Here is a 20,429-nt window from a genome sequence, read left to right on the forward strand (position 1 = left end):
GGATTGGCTGGAAGACATTTGGGGCAGACTAAAATCTTGTTATGACTGGGAGGCACTACTGTGCTACATTTTACATGTATCTGTTCTGTTTCCTGACAAAATGTGTGCCACATGTGCTGAGAGTACACTCTTCCATATATTTTCATCCCTTAATCTTTATTTTCTGTCACTCACCTGCAGTGAAATATACCTTAGAAGGTCAGAGCTCTGTACATTGTTTGAGAGTGTATGTCAAATGTATGCGTCAGCTTCCATGCTACAGCTACTCCTCCATTTGTGAGGACCATCATTTTGTTTTGGAGAACTGTGATCCATAGTACAGAGGGAAGACACATTCTATATTAAGTCACATGTGAATTAATTGAAATAATAATGATGCAAATAATATAGATCTAATGGCTGTAGCACTGTTGCATTGACTTGTGGATATACTTCATGAGATCATCATTAACACTTTCTTTTTAAATTATTTCTTTAACTAACTGTGGTGTCCACACTATGCTGTGTGGAAATAGAAGACTTCATTGTTCATAGTGAAATAATGCAATAACAATTAACACTGCTGTCTGAGGCTGAGGATTATTTTTTTGAGGAATCTGCATGTCCTCCCTGTGTCTATGTCAGCTTTTGCTGGACACTCTAATTTCCTTCCATATTCAAAAGACATACCATAGGTGAAATGGCAAATTTTCAGCAGGCATGTATGTGTGTGTGTGTGTGTGTGTGTGTGTGTGTGTGTGTGTGTGTGTGAGTGTGTGCGTACATGTGTTTTTTTTTGTGTGTGTGTGTCTGTGTGCGTGTACGTGTGTGTGTGTGTGTGTGTGCGTACGTGTGTGTGCGTCGTGTGCGTGTGTGTGTGTGTGTGTGTGTGTGTGTGTGTGTGTGTGTGTGTGTGAATGTGAGTGTGTGTGTGTGTGTGTGTGTGTGTGTGTGTGTGTGTGTGTGTGTGTGTGCGTGTACATGCGCGTGTGTGCATTCTGTGATGAAGTAGCATCCTTGCAGGGATTAGTTCTCTTGTTTTTGCCTAGGAGATAAAATATGGCTTCCATATGACCCCGAATAAGATAATAAGATAAAGCAGTTATTACAGAATGAAGGAATACAAATCAATGAGTCAATAAAGCTAACAAAATAAAACAACAATAACAACAACAGCAGCAAATAAATAAAAGATTGAGTTCTGACCTGGTTTTCTGATTGGAGTCAAATATAATCTGTAAAATATATACATCCTATACCACGTTTTTAAAACAAAATTAAAATAATTCACAACTTGTGTGCTTTATGTTTTACCTTGGAGTTCAAAAGGAAATAAATGTCTATACAGGAGAAAATATATGATGTATGGTAGACATTTAGTTAAATGTTTGTTGTTTCTTTTTTCTTCTTAAGGGAGTTATGTGCCCAACAGGTTGTCAGCTGCAAACAGCCATAGTGAAGCAGGAAGGTGATGTCCGAAGGGCGGTCAATGACCTCAACATTAATGTGAACAACCTGGCTCAGTCTTCCAACATCATCTACAGACATGTGTCATCTATGGAAAGTTCACTAAAGGACAGAGAAAAGGCTTCTGAAAGTAAGTCTGAGAGTCCTTAGTCAAGCATAGAGTTTCTCATATACTGCATCATAAATGCAAATATTCCCTGAGCAAAATTATTTCACACCTTCTTTTATGCATGCATAGTATTTGTGATATGGTTTAAAAAGTAAAAAAAAATAAATAAATAAAAAAAATGGAAGGACTCAATTCTAAGAGCACCCAAATGACACTGGCAACTTTGGGCTTATAACATTAATGTAGAATATCAGGATAGGTTGGATTTTTCATGCCTTAATTAATCTGTCTAACATTAGATCTACTGGCTTTACCACACAAGTCAGATGTTATTCCTAATTTATGTAGTCATGTCATTTGTAAAATTGGATATATTTTTTTCCAGAGCTTTCTTCCATGAATCTTTTTCCTCCCATGTTAGAGACAGAACAAATAAGTAGGAGTTCACATAAAACTACTCCATGGAAAAACAACATTTTTCAGTAGATGTTTAGAGCCATATTATTTTTATTAATTGTTTGGTTATTGGGAATGCTTGATGGACCTGTTTTGCAGGGCTTAAATTTGTACCTTAAAATTTCTACCCAGAGTCTGTGTGATGTTAGAGTTGGTTGTAATACTTAAAGGGGTGCAGGGGTTTGAGATGTGGAGATGTATCCGTCCTTGTAAAAGAATAGTGCAAATGCAATAGAATGGGTTCTTGGAGTGGTGCTTTATGGAAACCACAAAACCACACATTTTAGATAGGAAGAATGAACCTATATCATCAGTGTGGCACTCCTGTGGCATGCATTATTCATACTGTACTGCTTATGAGCTTGTTTTGTAAATATGTCTGGTCAGAGAACCAACATCGATTGTTTCTGGACTAACATTCATTTTTTTGTTGTTATTCCCACTTTTCTGCTCATAACATGATCTCCAGATACTAACTTAACCACTGCCACCCTCTGTGTGAACTCTGCAACTTTCAAGTCTTCTGAATGTCCTTTTTGCTTTTTCTGCTGTCATTACCACACCTTCTCAAGCAGCCTGTCAGTCTATACAGGAACCGACTTGATGACCAAGACTAAATCAGTTTATTTATGATGTGCAGAGTCAGCAGTATTTGTGGTAAATTCTGTTATGTCCAGGTTTCTATGTTTTCATTGCGTACCAGGCAATATGTGCAGTGTTAATAAATAAGCATGACTAAGATGTATACGGTAAGCTTACTTCATATCATGCTTCTGTGACTCATTGGTGTAATTTTCTTAGACTCCATAGCATATTGCCCCATTTCCATTAATGCTATAATGCCTGTGGCAGTGCTGGAATTGAAGAGTGAGCTTAATATGCTTGCTGATTGCAGACAGACCCGAAGTAATGAATACAAACTCTTTAGAGAGACCTAGCAGTGCTTCTAGGTTTGATAAATAACTGACCACTGAGAGTCAATGCAAACGCAGTACAAAAATTTGTACTTTGGTGGGAGCCATCCAGAGAAATCCTACAAACATAGATGAACATAGGAGTCTGGAGGATGAAAAGGTTCTTTAGATAATATTCATTCCCAGGATTTCTCATGGAAGAGGTTGGCATAATGTTTAACATGTTTGCTTTACAGAAACAAGGTAAAGGGTTTGATTCTCAGCTTTGGGAGAGAAATTGAATAGGCATACAATGTCCCACAGGGGCAGCTAGTCTAGTAATTAGCTATGAACCTATGCAGTACAATGTGAAACAGCAGCAGTAAAAGCCAACAATATGTTGTGGTGCGTAACTCAAAGAATGGATTCTGGTCATGCTGCAGTAATCTTTCCATTGTATGAGGCATCGATAAGGCTGCATCTAAAGTAATGCATGTGGTTCAGGTAATCTCAGAGGCAGAAAGGCACTGAGATGGAAAAACTATTCAAAACAGCACTACTAATGATGAAAGGAATCTTGGAAGTGGGCTATGAGGCAAAACACAGATTATTTACTGCAAGGAAAAACAGACCAAAAGATATGATGTAGACTGTGGCAAGAGTACAGTTAAAATGGAGGACAGAGTGGGAGGAAATAATACAAGTGACTTGAATGAAATAATTAGCAAATGTGTCACGCAATTATTTTCTTTTGTGCCATTAGCTATGACAGACAGGCACTGTAAGCTCTGGTGTTCATTCAGTGCGCTGCTCACTTATCCATACAAGGTATTTTTTTCCTGCTGGTGGTGTCCATCCATTCTAAAACATTCTCTTTTTATAAAATCTCAGAACTGCAGCCTTTATACTGACCCCTTCCACACCAAAGAGCACAGTAGTAACAAGCCATCATAGCATTTTGTAGCAGATTAGATAGTTTCCATATTTTCTTGAATACTGAGATATAAAGGTGTCAGAGCTATTTTTCTTGTGGTGAAACAGCATGTGGTGAACAGAAAAGATTCAGATATTCATTGTTGAAGGGATTGAAATAAGGTTAGAAGGGCAATAGTACACCATAGCTGGTACAAAACTTAATAAAATTCAAAAATAATACAAGTCAAAAACCTTACTGGCTAGTACAGTATTTGAAATAATGTTTTCCCTTGCCTCCCACCCAAGCCATCACATTTGTACCTGACACTTTGGATTCATTTGTGCTCCTAATTGCTAGCTGCATACATTGCCATCTACTAAGACAGCTAGCAAGTCATCATCATCATCATCATCATTATCGTTTGGTTTAAATCTTTTTATTATGCCCTACCCTCAGTTTCAACCCTACTCCCAATGTGCAATGAGGCTAGTACACATCAGGCTATGGGTGATCTGCAAGTGAGACTCTTCATTGTAGCAGAAGGGTTGGAACCTAAACTATCCACTTGTGCTGCAGCACTTGGCAGAACCTGTATCCTTCCCCTAGGAAAGATGAGCTAACAAAATTACTGCTTCTTTCTATGCCAACCCACCACCCTCCGATAATTCCTCAGAACCTTGTAATCATGACCAGTGTCACATGTTACTTGTGCAGCCACAGTTACTATGCTGTCACTGTATAGTTGTAACATAAATCTACTTAACTTTTTATTGCTCCCATTAGTCTGCCAAAATACTAGGATGAAACTTTTGATCATTGCATTATGCTGTTGCTTGAAAGGCACATTTCAGATATACCTTATGAAAAATACTACGGTGCTATAAGTAGTTTTGTAATTGGATTTAAGATAATTTCTATCAGTTATAGTACAGGTTATTTTAACTTGGTTTAATATAATCTAATTTTAAAGGATTGTCATAACAAATTTCAGGTCTTTGTGATCCACTTGACTTATGCATTTGTGTTTTCAAGTGTGGACCTTGCAAACCAATCTAAGATACAGAAAATGAGAAGAAAGGATGTGGGCTAGAGCAATAATGTGGAAGACACACACACACACACACACACACACACACACACACACACACACACACACACACACACACACACACACACACACACACACACACAGATCAAGGCTCATTCTCAGTTTCTTTAGGGCTGTTGGAGACTCTAAACCTTTCTTAGTTTTTCAAGACTGAGTGCAGCACCTAATGTTCTAACTGCTGAATGGAAAATAATGCTATGTCTGACATTCTACATTGTTCAGTCAGCAGTTTCTGTATAAATATACAGTAGTATCTCCTTATATGTATACTGCGTTTCTACTTTCCTTTTCAGTTATGCTTAACATTTTCTTAAAAACTGTCTGTCATATTTCATATAAACATCTGTAGATCCTGACAGTAGCAGAAATCAGTCTGTCCACTCTCCTTGTCTGGTACAGTTAGCCTTTATCACTTAGCTCCTCCCTATACTACCATCTTCACAGATGCACATTTCAAGCACTCTGTTTTTTGCCCCCCAAAATGCTCATCTGTAATGTGGTTCTCTTACCACCCACTCTCTGTTATGAAGTAATTCCTTCCTGTAATCAATGTTTTAAGTGTGTCCCTTTCAGTTGTCATATGCATTCTTTCCTTTCTCCTCTTCCTCTCATCTTCTACAATCAAGCAACTGGACATAGATTATTTGTACGATGAACAGTTGGGTCACACTAAACAACTGACTGGAGCAACATCTTAGTGAAACAGGCAGCAGATTCTGTGACTTAAGAGTTGTTATATTAACAAAAAAGGAGAGGCGCAAGGGACAAAGCTCCTACAGGAGGGTATGGGGAGGAGCATTGCCTCCCAAAATGCCTAATTTTAGAATTAGTGCATAAATCCTGGTTTAAAAACTTTCTTTCCAGTGAAACTTAATTCACTAATTTTATGATAGTTTGACCTGGATCAGAGCCATTTCCCACCTATTCCCAAACTATTTTATGTACCTTTATCACATTCTTCCTTTCCATTATTTTTTCCAGAGTGTACAGTCCCAGTTTTAGTAGCCTTGTTCCATACTCCAATCCATCCACCCCCTTCATAATTTGGGGAGTCTTTCTCTATGCTCGTTTCACTGGACTAATTTCCTTTCCTCAAAGTAACATTCACAAATGTGTAGGCACTTGAGTTGTGGCCTTACATGTGATGTATACAGAGACAGAATGACTGGTCTAAATTTATATTGCCTGGGTTATGCACATCAGTATTTTGCTTGCCTTTACCAGTGACCTGTAGCTCTTATGTTGATCGTCCATATTAGGTATGATTCTCACCTTTAAATCCATTTCCACCATTAAGGTACTCAGAATGGTGTCATTCCTTCTGTGTTCCACATTTTAGTTGTCACATCTGAAGAGCATGGCATCTTCTTATATTGCCCCTTGCTACCATTTACCCATCCATGCCTCAAGTCTCTTTCCCTCTCTGTTTGCTACTATTACTATATTTTGGTATCATCCACAAAAAGTTTCATCCAGATTCCTACTCCCACTGCAAGGTCTGCCACAGATAGGTTAAGATACAGGAGCCCATTGTTGATCCAGTGTATCATAGTGTTCATACCTCTCAGCCTCTTAGCACAATAATTCTGGACAAAGCCTAAAATAATGGCAGAGGTCAATGGCCCAAAAAAAGGGACAGATTTTAAACATTTTTGTTATAAACTTAGAAGTTTGCTAGAATAAGGGGATTTGTGTTTGAATGCATTTTTCTGAGGGATATGAAGTCTGAAACACAGATGTATGTCATTATTTAGTGACTTCAGTCCTCCATGATTTGCCAGAAAAATATACATTTTATGAGGAATTGACCAAAAATATGAGGTGTAAATCTGGACAGATGAGAGGTATGGTACTGCTCACTATCCCCTCTCCAGTTTTTAGGCATAACACCCCTAACTACCATTCTCTGACTCCTATGCTTATACCTCTCAGCTGTCCAGATTTTTGTAGAATGTCTAGATTTTTCAGGCCCCAAGACTGTACCTGTTTCACTCATTCCTCCGTTATGACAACTACTTTCTGGATCTTCTTCCTTTCACCGTTTTCCTTATTATTTTAATCCAACTTCCATCGCTGCTTTAGTTGTGCCATGCTCCCTTCTGACAAGAAGTGGATATCCCATGGGAGATTAAAATCATCCATTAGCCTGATCTTGTTTTTGCTGGGGCATCACTTTTTTCTGGATTTGGTAGACAGTACCATTTGTTCAATCACTCTTGCTTCAACTTTTCCCCTTCTTCCATGCTATAGAGTCTACACTTGTGTCATCAGGAGGCCGGTGTTTGCATATAGCACTCATCCATTTATTTGTTATCTATAGGATTCAGGCATTCTCATTTTTTTAAACTCAGGTTAGATGAACAGAATCCGAGTGATTATAGTGATATTGTCATTAATACAGTATGGAGAAGGTTGTCAGTGTTCACATTTTTGCCTCTGCCTTGGGGTATGGCTGAAAAGAGTCTATAAAGCATGAGTTTTGTCACCTGGCAAACAAACAAACAAATGAACAGACGTTCTCTTCACGACTGGAATAAATAAACAATAATGGCTTTGTTCAAGTTTGTCAGCCATTAAACAAATCGTTTTGCTGTGAAATAAATGTGAGTTAGTATTATCATTAATCATATTACCACAAAGAACATTTTGCACTGGAATTGGCTTAGAAATGAATGAAATTATTTCATATTTTTCTTAATATTTCAGATAACAAAAATGTAATTACTGAATATACGACAGAACTGGAGGAGCAACATAGTTTCATCAAGGAAAATGTCGACAACAATATTCCTTCTAGCATCCGACTCCTTCGTGCAGCTTTGGACTCAGTAAGGGCGAAAATACAAAGCTTAGAAAGTGCTATTACAACTCAGAAGGAATACTGCCATAATCCATGCACTGTGACATGTAACATTCCAGTGGTATCTGGCAAAGGTAGATTTTATTTTTCTTTAGTTGCTTTGATTAATATTACATAATGTTAACATTTGTTATGGTGGTTCTCATTGAAAGCAATTTTCAGAAACACTCTTTGGTAAACAGAATGATACTACAGGGTACGTGTATATTAGTTTACCTAAGGGTTGCCAGCATTTACCTTTAATTGCACTTGAGAAGTGAATTCAGTGGCTATAATTATAAATTCCAAAATGTTTTTTGAGATATAGAGGAATTTCTTTTTCTGAAAGTAGTCATTTAGTTGTAACTGAAAATTATATCATTAAGCATATTTTTTTATTCAGAATTTTTATTCTTGTTATGTTCTCTAATACAGACGTTAGGAGTTCATCCGTACTACCAGTGACTCGGGTTCAAAAATGAAGTCCTGAGGGGAAATGGACCCCTAAAAAACATACAGCACTGTTCCCTTAACAATGCACTGTGGTGCAGCATAATATGGATTCAGATGGGAAATCGTGTACAATAACGTTGCCTCTTTCTCTGATGAATTATATTACGTTTTAATTTTTTACCCTTGGCAAAACACTTTATAGTTTCTTTGGTGTCTATACCGTGGCAGTAGCATTCTAACTTTTTGGTGTATGCTTTACAACTGTTACTTTAACGGCATCACTTATTCTGCCACTTGTAATATAGCAATTAAAGTGGTTCATTCCTCTGTTTACCTTACAGGAGTATGTTACTGCTTCATGCCAATTACTTTCCAAAATACAAATCTACCATAGACATCTTTCCAGTTATTGTTGGCGTTAACTATTTTTGTTATGATAATTTAATTCTAAAGTGAAAAAGAGACCCTTAGGTTCATAGGTTCATAGGTTCATACTAGGCTATCTGCCCTAGGGCATTTATAAGCCTAGCCAGAATGTGTTTGGCTTTCGCCACCCATTTTAAATTTATTTTTTTTATTTTTATTTTTTTATTTATTTTACATTTGTTGACCGGGCTAGTCCAGCTGGATTTATGTCCATTTTCAGTGGAGGCCCGGGGAGAAAAGCTCCAGAGGTAAAAACAATTTTACAAATACAAATAATACATAGTACAAATGTGTTATGCAATGGGAAAAATAAAATGTAATCACATATATTATAGATCTTAAATAACAAAAAAAAGCTAAATCAGAAAGTGATTAAGTTAGAGGTTAACTACTAGCAATACAAAAAAGGAAGGTAGGAAATATTAAAGTGAATAAAGTAATATTTGCAAAGAAAAGGGATAATTTGTCAATTGAAGAGTTGAGGCAGATGGGGGGATCCAAGTGGTTAAGGAAGGTTTATGATAGAGTAAGGTGCAAACAGGTTAGTCTGGGTTGGTACAAGAGCAAATTAATTTTGCTATGCCCTTTTTTGAGGTTAGTATACTGTGCCTCTGTCTAACAGTGACACAGAAGTGATACCCGGGGTAAACCTACGATGTCCCATCCACTCATCAAGATTCCTCTTGAAGAGAGTCAATGAGGGACTCTGCCTAACCTGGACTGGGATTTTATTCCACAGTGAAGGGACCTCTGGGTTATGAATCTGTCCCTCCAGCATGTCCTATTTATTTCGGTGCTGAGGTTCAAGTCTCTCGAGTGTGTAGCTCGATGGGATTTGGATTTTCTGAGGTGCAGCATGTCCCTTAATTCCGGGTTGGACATGGCTTTATACGTCAGGCACAGATCGCCTCTGAACAGGCGGTATGCCACTGAGTAGAGCTGGAGTTTCTTTAACCGGGCAGCATATGGCATCTGTTTGAGCCCTTTGATCCTCTTGGTGAGGTACTTTTGGGGTCTTTCCAGTTGCTGCAGGTGTCTGGTAAGGTACATCCCAAAAGGGGCATTATACTCAATTATGGGCCTGATGAGGGATGAGTAAAGAGGCACGATGACCTCCCCTGATCTAGATGTGAATCCCTTCATGATTAGGTGGGCTATATAAAATGTTTTTCTAACCACTTTGGCCACGTGGTTGTCAAATGAGAGATTGCTATCAACTTGGGTCCCCAGGTCCCTAATTACTTCTTCTGTACTTAATGGATTACCACCTATGTGGTAATTTGTGGACACTTTGTTTTTGCCAAAGGGGATGACTATACACTTTTGGCATTTAGCTTGAGGCCAAGGCTCTGGCACCAGTTGTCTGTTTCTATGAGGCCCTTTTGGAGGATGCTTGTGTCGGCTGGAGAGTCGATTATGGCGCCCAGTTTGCAGTCATCTGCGAACTTGGTCAGCCACAGTCCTTCCGTGTTGGCCTGTACCTCCGAGAAATATATACCGAACAAGAGAGGTCCCAGGACTGAGCCTTGTGGGACGCCACTTGTAACTGGTTTGGAGTCTGACATGGCTCCAGCAATTCTAACCATGTGGGTTTTGTCCTTGAGCCAGTTTGCAACCCATCTAGTGACATAGGGGTTTATATTTAAGCTGGTGAGCTTATCTATAATGCCCGAGTGGGATATTGTATCGAAGGCTTTTGCAAGGTCCAGGTAGGCTGTGTGGACCACCTTCCCCTCGTCAATGGTCTTGGTGACTGTTTCAAAGAAATCAACCAGGTTTAAGAGGCAGGATCTGCCCTTAACAAAGCCGAACTGGGTAGGATCCAGTGTCTGTAGGTCCCCAATATCTTTATTTATGAGGTCCATGATGATCCTTTCCATAGCTTTGCAGACCAAGCTAGTCAGGCTTATGGGGTGATAGTTTCCAGGATCCGTTGAGGCACCACCTTTGTGGAGAGGGACCACAGTTGCTGTACGCCACTCTTTGGGTACATATCCTATAGTAAGGCTGAGATTGAACAGTAGTTTTATGTTTGGGTTTAGCTCTTCTTGGAGTTCATGTAGGACGCAGCCCGGGACACCGTCTGGTCCCATTGATGCTGTGTTTTTTGCTTTGGAGAGGGCGGCTCTTACCTGAGCATCTGAGATGTCAGGGGGGCAGCACTCTGCTGGGATAGATATTTGCCCTTTTGGTGGGGGGGGAGAAGTTTGCGCTGAACCTGTCAGCTAGGATGTTGGCAATGTCTGTGGGTTTGGTGTATTTTTTGTCATTTTGGACTAATTCTGAGCATATCTGGGAATTACCACCCAGGTTCCTAACATAACTAAAGAAAGCCTTGTGATTATCCTTAGTGTCCTGTGCAATTTTTCTCTCGAAGCTGGCCTTAGACGATTTTATGAGTGCCCGTAGTTTTTTGTTAATACAGATCAGAGATGCCTTCCCTTTTTGGAATTTTGCTCTATCATTTAGTAGCTTCCTCCTTCTATTGTATAGTTTGTTTATGGCTGGGGTCCACCAGACAGGACGTCTGCCTTTGGAGGATTGGGTCTTGGTTTTATTTGGGATTGCATGATCCATGCATTCCTGAAGGTGTTCATAGAATGCGTTTATAAAGGATTCTGCGGTCTGGGCCGTATTTTCCACAGGCCCGGGGGCTTTGAAGGATTCCACCTCGGTTTTGAGGAGTGTAAAATTTGCTTTAGAGAAGTTTTTCACTGTGGTTTACTGGGCAGGGGGTGGTGTTGGGATGTGAATATCCAGTGAGATTAGTTTATGGTCTGATCTTACCAGTGAGGGATACACTTCTGGCCTGGAACATAGAGTCCCCATGTTGGTGATGATCAGGTGCAGTATGTTTTCCCCTCTTGTGGGAGTGGTAACAAGTTGTTCCATAGCATTTGAGTTTATAAATTCTAGGAACATTTGGGCTAGGGTGTTGGAGCTAGAGTAATGCTCCCAGTCTATGTTTGGGTAGTTGAAGTTGCCCAATATAATGGTGTTTGGAGAGACCTTCATATTTTCCAGTGTTCTCAGGAAGGCCGAGTGGGGTTCCTGGGTTAGGGAGGGTGGTCTGTAGCAGGCTATAAACTGGAAGGCAGTTTTACCCACTGGTAGTTGCACATGGATAGTCTCTGATGCTTCGTGCTGTGCCACCAACCTGGAGGTGTGGGTATCTTTGATGAATATTGATACTCCCCCTCCTTTTGTGGGTCGGTCCAAGTTTTGTGGCCGAAAAGCATGGTATGAGGTATAACCTGGTAGTGCTGGGGTGCTCTCGGGAGCCTTGAACCAGGTTTCTGTTACTGCACAGATATCGATGTTCTCCATGCTAAGGAAAGTTTCGAGTGCATGCATCTTGAGGTTTAGACTTCTGGCGTTGAGTAGCATTACTCTTAGTTTCTTATCCCTTGTGATACCTATGGAGGTGGGTTTGTCTTTTGAGCCTTGCCTAAAAAAGGCACTATGGGGGTAGCAAGAGCCTTTGCCAATATCCGAAAACCCAGGGGTGACAGGTGCAAGCCGTCCCTAGTGAAGCATCGTGGCTTGTCGAGCATGTCATCCCAGGCTGACAGGCATTGGATCTCCTTTGAATGACACCAATACTTAAGCCAATTGTTGAAATTGATCATCTTGTCTTCATATTGTGGCATCATTCTTGGTGAGGGTAAGATGCTACTCAAGGTCAGGGTCATACCGGCCTGGGCCACATGCTCAGAGAGCTCCTCTATGTCTCTTTTCATGTAGTCCAGGGAGGTACGTCTCAGGTCATTTACACCAGCATGGACAATGACTGAGTCATATTTCTACTTGCCTTGGAGTGACCTGAGTGCTTGTGTTATGTGACGGATCCTAGCACCCGACAGGCAGCTCACCGTGACCTTTTCCTTGTTCAGCCTGGTGAGCGGGACGTCAGTGTGCCTGATGATAGAGTCACCTATTACAAGTGTATCAGGTGTGTTGTTTAGCCTTAAGGGCTGTGACTGTTCAGCACACTGGCTTTGTGAGCTATGTGTTGCACGTGTTTTGTTTTGGGGTAACGGTTGCTTGGGTGTCTGCTTTGGAGGTCTCTGCTGCTTAGGCAGATTTTTATTTAGAGCCTCCGAGTATGTTTTTGTGTGTTTATGTGTTTGGTTTGCTGTCGTGGTAGGTCTATGTGAGACTGGAATTGTACTGAGTGTGGTTTCCTTCTCCTCCTGACTGGTTACGCCAGTACTGAGTTGAGAGAGCTTAGCCTCCAGTTTGGCTATATGGATGCATCTCTCACATGTGTTGGAATTTGTTGGGAGGAGGAGAGGGTTGTCTGTGTACATGAGGCAGTTGTAACATTGCCTCAAGATTCCCAGATTCACCAGCTGGACCAGAGAGAAGATTGGCAACTGACCTTTGGACCTGCTAGAATAGTATTGGGAATTCCTTTATAATTTTAAAAAAAGGGCCAATGGGAAACAAGGTACTCAAGAGGACTTTGTGAGAGTGTAGTGCTTTTAATTTTTTAGTGCTGACTTATATAATTGCTTTAGTGAGCAAGTGCCTTTAGTGAGCAAGTGCCAGGTAACTTAAATGCAATGTGTTACAGGTAACTTAAATGCAAAAATGACAAACAGTAACTTTCTTTTAAGTGAAACAAGGAAATGAGTACAGTAAGCAATGCAGATATCACTAGGGATCCACAGAAGCACTGAAAAGCCGCATTTTAGGTGGTATTAGCATTTCAGGGAAATAACAAGCAAACAAACAACAAGCATACAAACAGAGCTAGATTCAGCAGGCCTGGATCTAGTCTATGCTACAGCAAACAAGGTGTACCAATTTCAGTAAGAAAAAGTTGAAACATGCAGGCACTATAAGCCTTTAACCAGAAATTCCCAGCTCAGAAGGGCAGAGTCCAGCCTCTCCTCCCACAAGAGTGCAGACCATGAACCTTCTTAATGTAAAATAACTAGCCTGAAGCCCAAGTGCTTAAACCAGAACTAATACACTTAGAATAACAGACACTGAGCCCTCAATCAGCAGTTCCCAACTTAGAAGGATGTAAGCTACCTGTCCTGCCACCACAGTGCAGGCCACAAACCTTCCAATGTAAAACAACTGGTCTGAAGCCCAAGTGCTTAATCCAAAAGACTACACTTTAATCAAATTATTGCCAAGCAGTAATAAATACAATTGAATACTTTGAAGAATGCCTGGATTAGTGCTCAAGTTATACAAACAAAGCTAGATTCAGCAGGCCTGGATCTAGTCTACGCTACAGCAAACAAGGTGTACCAATTTCAGTAAGAAGCAGTTCAAATATGCAGGCACTATAAGCCTTTAACCAGAAATTCCCAGCTCAGAAGGGCAGAGTTCAGCCTCTCCTCCCACAAGAGCGCAGACCACGAACTCTTTTAATGTAAAATAACTGGCCTGAAGCCCAAGTGCTTAAACCAGAATTAATACACTTTTAGAATAACTGACACTGAGCCCTCAATCAGCAGTTCCCAACTTAGAAGGATGTAAGCTACCTGTCCTGCCACTACAGTGCAGACCACAAACCTTCTTAATGTAAAACAACTGGTCTGAAGCCCAAGTGCTTAAACTAAAAGGCTTAGAATGAGTTACACCAAGAAGTAATAAATACAACTGAGTACTTTTAAGGTGATGCAAAAGCAAAATAAAGTAGGAAGAAACACAAATACAGTAAAAGCAGATAATTTTTTTTTCTAAAAAGCAGATATTTTTTCTTCTAAAATAGAATCCAGAGAAAGTTAGTTGAACTGATCTGATTTTTTCTTTTATCCTGCCTATAAAATAACTCTTTTGGTTTCTTATGTGTTATGAATAGGTGTACAAACAGTGAATAAATTCAGAGAAAGGAGACTCATTTTTCTAATAATGCTTCATAATTTGCTGCTGATCCTTCCTGATAAACTAACATTTAGACATTTATGTGGATGTTCAACACTGAGGATTAAGGCTACGAGCTTCTAACAAGCTTTGTCCTGTAGCCTAGGTTTGTTTCCCTTAGTCTCTCTTTGCATACAGATAGTTTACATGAGGTGTCCTGAAAAATAGAGCTTGTAGGTTTACCTGATTAAAAAAGAAAATGCAGCTAAAAGGTCTCCTGTTTGTGTAATACATTTTCTGTGTTAGAAGTATCCACTTCAGACTATAATATCAATGTAGCCATATGCTTGACATCAGTGGAAGTAAAGTATCAGCATACATTACTGAGTTTAGTTTACAACACATTAGACGTCACTGCAATAGCCTTTGTAACAATGTAAACCACTGAGTCTGAGGAAGTCTTACATACAGACATTTACTCTGAATTTAGTAAATTTCTTTTGGGGACCATCTCATCATTGTGGCATCTGGGGAGTTAAGTGGCACAATATATTTTGCTGTTATCTAACCATGTTTATTTGGGCTGCATTTTTAGAAAAAGCTTTGTATACTTTTTATTAAAACCACAACCAAAATCAATTTAGTGTTTCCTGGCATGACATCATGTTATGCAAGCATCCACAGACTTTAATGGACATGTCTCTGCTCATATGCTGCATGCATTCATTAATATCTATGGATGCAGCTCACGTTTTCCCTCAGATGATGTCACTGAGGGTAAAGATAGCTTTTAAAACTCAGTGGCATCAGTGTGGCAAAAATGAATTTTGTGAAAGTTTTTTCTTAGTTTAAAAAGAGGGAAAACATTCCTTGATAGAATTAAACCCTTAAATGTCACTTTATGCACCACATACTGTGGTACCAAAGGTAAGTCACAAAAGTGTGACAATACATCTTAATGGATACAGAACTACAGTGATACCAGAGACGATCTGAGTTTGAGTCCTAGCTGGTCACTGTACTTCTGTAGTGCTCTTTTACTATGCTTTGACCAGGCCTATCCTTTCAAAAATGCTTCTAAATGGTTATGGCAATTTGAGTCCTTGTTCAGGTAGTTTCTTAATGTATTCTTCATTTTCACACTATTTGATTCTCCTGAATTTCTTTTTAACTCTTACCTCTTGACCATCTGATTTATAGCTGCTATTATTTAATAATAAAGCCACTGTACAGCAAGTTATTGTATTTCACTGGTAGACTATGCATGTAAGCTTGTATTGAATTATTTCCATTTTCTCTTTGCATGTTGTTTATTTTGATGTGAATAACTGTGTGATGACTCATTAACTAATGTGTACTTTATGACTATTGCTTCCATATCTGCTTGTCCTCTGAGCTTTTCAATGGTATTTCTAGCAGTCCTTCAATATTAGGGTCATAGTGCCATAGGAGGTAACTAGGCTTGCTACCTAGGTGGCTACTGAGAAGCCTAGCCAAGCAACTGTTTAGAATTTTGATGTATTAGCTAACCCAGTCCAGGAGAACTATACCATATACTTCTGGGTAAATTTGCAATTTCCTATACACTTATCAAATGCGGTTACTTTACTAGTAATTAAGGTGTCACTTTATGTGTAGAGGTAATCTGTTCCAAAAAAAATATATTACATGAGCAGGTGATAAAGGCTGAGGTTACTGATGATGGTTCTTGTGAAAACACCAATTTTGTGGAGGTGAAAAAATCCAGAAGAGCATTTTTTTCATAGCACGGATGTTTACGTAGAGATGACCACTTAGGGATGTGTATGTGAGAGAGTATAATGTAAAAATCTTTAATAGGTTAAGGACCATCCATCCATCCATCCACAACCCCATCATTTCTAGAATAGGAATCTCTGAGATTTCCAAAGCTGAACAAGGGATGTGGAGAGATAGATGTTGAAGGGAACATTGCATTCAGTTATAGGTTTAATGATAGATATATAAAGGGGAACTAAAACTTACTTAGACTTAAAGACAATAGAATTGGAAATCAGTTGTGCTAGAGGGAATGATTTCCTAACTATAACTGATACATGCTGATCAAACTGAACAAATTTGCCATGATCTGTTATGACTTTTTTGGTATTGTGGAGGATATCCTTTATAGTACATGAGTTGGGAAGGCTCGGCTTTCCAAATATAAGTACACTATGTATTTTGGCTTTGAGTTTGAGCCCATGGACTGTGCACCAGATGTTGATCTGATTAGACCCTTGGCCCTTGGTGGAGTATGTGATTGTCAGTAGGTGAGTTCACAGTAGCACCAAGTGTGCATTCAGTAAGCTTGATTAGCCATAACCCCCTTGACTCCTGTTTTCACATCAGTGGAGTGGACATCAAAGAGGAAGGAATCTGGGATGGACCACAGTGGGTCACCATCTGTGAGATTTTTTTTTTGTATATAGAAGAAGTATTGCCAACCCTTACTGTATGGGATCTACCACTAAGCCATTTAGCTATCCCATGGATAACATAAGGGTTAATATTTAATTAGGTTTAATTAGGTCTTGGCCAGATCTAGATAGGCACTGTGGATGGACTGACTTTCATTCAGAACCTCAGTAACCTTTTCGAAGAGCACAACTAAGTTGTATAGACAAAGTCTGCCTTTCATAAAAACAAACTGATTTGGATCAAAGGCCTGTAGGTCATCTCTATCACTGTTAGTGAGTTCAATAATGATAAATTTCATGATCTCACAGGTGATACTGGTGAGCCTTATTGGAATATAGTTGCCAGGATCTGTGGTGGATTGACCTTATGCATTGCTACCACTATGACTGCTCTCAAAGAATCTTGTAATGTAGCCAGTGCAGAGGCTTATGTTAAATTCAGAAATATGCTAACTTGCATGCATAGTCTACCTGTGAAGCAGTTTTTGAAATGTTGAGCTAAGTTGTATTTTGCTCTTACCACATACAGAGCTAGTAATCTTATTTTTAGATAAATTGGACCAGTTTTAGGGTGATATTAGGAGTTGGAACAGTTTGTGTGGGTAATAGGGGGACACTGGAGACCATAGGTAAAGAAAAAAGTATGGCTGACTTTATTAGCACGGATGCTGGCAATGGCTTCAGGATCAAAATGTCATGCTATTTTATATCAGATCAGGGCAGTACATAGTGCTACATCTGAATTTCTTAATATAACTAAAGAAGGCCTTGTAATTACCCATGATGGCTGTGGCAACCTTAAGGTTAAAGCTTACCTTGTACTGTCTAATAGCATGCTTAAGGCTTTAGAAAATCAGATTTAAAGTATTTTCTGTGCTGGGAACTCTTTGCTTCTCTTTATAAATAGCTAGTAGTTTAATCCTGTTATTTTCACACAGTCTTGTTTTTGTTTATGTTCATTGTCATATAAATGCCCTCCAGAGACTGGACACCAGTTTTCCAACTTGTTCTAATCATCATGGACATCTATCTGTTTGAGCCCTAAAACATATAGCAATGTTGTGTAATTTGTGGCTTGCATAAATTTCCTTCCATGGGTAGCTATTGAATTTTACAACTGATCTAGCTATCCATATGAGCATAGTTAAGCTGAGCTTTAATCAGCAACCTCCAGACAAATGCCATGCATATCTCTGTACCATCCTCACACTCTTGTAATAGAATAAATACGCATATAATAAGAATAAATGCCAGTTACATGCAAATGAATGATCATATACCACCCTAATTGGCTACAGTGGGTCCAAATTGGGTATCCCTTCATCTAGCCTAATTATTTCCTTTGACTTGTTTGGAGGAATGTTCAGAATACTCCTTTTCATGTAAGACCCATCTTACTGTAATGCTTAAATACAACCTAGTAGTAGGCTTAGCTGTCTGCAGCTTGGCCTCCATGTTTTCCTGAGATTGTATGGTGCATTCCTGATGTGCCCAAAAAAAGAAAAAAATGCATGTTTACAGAATTAAGTATTGTCTTTATTGACCTTTGCCTGGCTAAGACTTTTCATAAATTACCCACTTGCTTTTCCTCATTTTCCTAATCACCAGGATGACATTGTGATAACAATGACTACTAGGAATTCCTTTGTTTACTTTGACAATTGTAGCATGGAATCAACATCTTGTACTTTTGGGAAGAAGTATTACTTATCCTTTTGAACTGGCTTAGTGGTAACTTTAAAGTCCCCACATACATGAACATCTACTGTTCTATTTTCATTAAAGGTATGGCCCTTTCAGTTCTGATTTATTGATGGTCCTTCAGTCATTGTCTTGAGTGTGTCACTATTGTCCCTTGCCTTCAACCATTGTTCTGAGTGTGCCACTATTGTTTCTTGCCTTCAGTCATTGTCATGAGTGTGTCACTATTGTCCCTTGCCTTCAACCATTGTTCTGAGTGTACCACTATTGTTTCTTGCCTTCAGTCATTGTCATGAGTGTGTTACTATTGTTCCTTGCCTACAGCCATTGTCTTGTGAGTGTGCCACTATTGTTCGTTGCCTTTAATCATTGTTATAAGTGTGCCACTATAGTTCCTTGTCTTTGGCCAGTGTATTGAATGTACAAGTATCATTCCTTATTTTCAGTCATTGTGCTGAATATATCACTATCATTTCTTGCCTATGGCCATTGTACCGAATGTGTATCTGTCGTGCTTTTTCTTCAGCCATTGTTGTGAATGTGCCACTGCTATTATCTGCCTTTTGGTCATTACCATAAACGTCTCACTAGTTTTTCTTACCTTTGGACAATATACTGAATGTCCCACTATCATTCTTTGTCTTTGGCCAATTTACTGAATGTGCCACTATTGTTCCTTGCCTTCAGTCTTTGTTGTGACTGTGTTACTATTGTTTCTTGCCTTCAGTCATTTCTGTGAGTGTGCCACTATTGTTCCTTGCCTATAGTCATTGTTGTGTGTGCCACTATTGTATCTTGCCTTCAGTCTTTTTCCTGAGTGTGCCACTATTGTTCCTTGTATTTGGCCAGTGTACTAAATGTGCAAGTATCATTCCTTACTTTCAGTCATTGTACTGAATATATCAGTCTCATTCCTTGCCTATGCCCATTGTGCTGAATGTGCATCTGTCGTGTTTTGTCTTTGGCTATTGTTGTGAATGTGCCACTACTATTATTTGCCTTTTGGCCATTACCATGAATGTGTCACTATTGTTTCTTTCCTTTGGAAATTGTACCGAATGTCCCACTATCATTCTTTGCCTTTGGCCAATTTACTGAATGTACCACTATTGTTCCTTGCATTCAGCCATTGTACTAAAATTACTGATATCATTATTTGCCTTATTGAATGTGCCACTATTGTTGTTTGCCTTCACTCATTGTACTGAAGGTACTACTATTCATTCCTTGCCTTTGGCCATTGTAGTGAATGGGGATGTGGCACTACCATTCTATGCTTTCATTTAAAATGTCCCTGACAGTCTGGCCTGCCATTAGCTCTAAGGTGAATGCATTCATCCCGAAGATGCTCCTTAAATGGTTGGTATTAATACAGGAAAAGATCCCAAAGTAAACAAAAGAAAAACAAAACTGTATTGTACTCTGACAATGTGAAACAGGTTATAAAATATTGAACATATTCAGAAAACAGACACTTATTCTGTGTTGATTGTCAGTTTCAGAACTGAAATCACTCACAGTGTACCTCTGTTTATGTTCCTGACAGATACTGATGTGCATACTAAGTGTGCATAATTTGTAAGTGTGCATAATAATGCTCATTTATCGTTAAACAGAATGCAGAATGGTGATATTGTTGTTTACAATGTGGAAATGTTCAGTTAAAAAGATTTCTGTTTGTTTCTGTGCACCATTGTTAATGTATTTACTGTCTTTGAAGTGTATGTTTTAGAAACTAGCTGTTTTGTAGAGAGAGAAAAGCAATGGTTAGAAAACAAGTGACTGCAAAAGAAACTAGGGCAGCATTTGTAGAACAGGCTTTTA

At 39.1% G+C, this 20,429-nt stretch overlaps 1 protein-coding gene across 1 annotated transcript in view; it reads left to right on the forward strand.

Annotated features, from left to right (window-relative positions):
- The window catches only part of FGB (fibrinogen beta chain), a 48,616-nt gene that overhangs the window by 13,838 nt on the left and 14,349 nt on the right, over window positions 1–20,429 (forward strand). Inside the window, exons 3-4 of the mRNA XM_044062431.1 lie at window positions 1,393–1,576; window positions 7,635–7,862. Coding sequence (XP_043918366.1) covers window positions 1,393–1,576; window positions 7,635–7,862 — 412 coding nt within the window. The remainder of the gene's footprint in view (window positions 1–1,392; window positions 1,577–7,634; window positions 7,863–20,429) is intronic.

Source organism: Protopterus annectens, chromosome 2.part1, assembly GCF_019279795.1.
Source record: "Protopterus annectens isolate FY-2018-M chromosome 2.part1, PAN1.0, whole genome shotgun sequence".
NCBI lineage: Eukaryota > Metazoa > Chordata > Ceratodontiformes > Protopteridae > Protopterus > Protopterus annectens.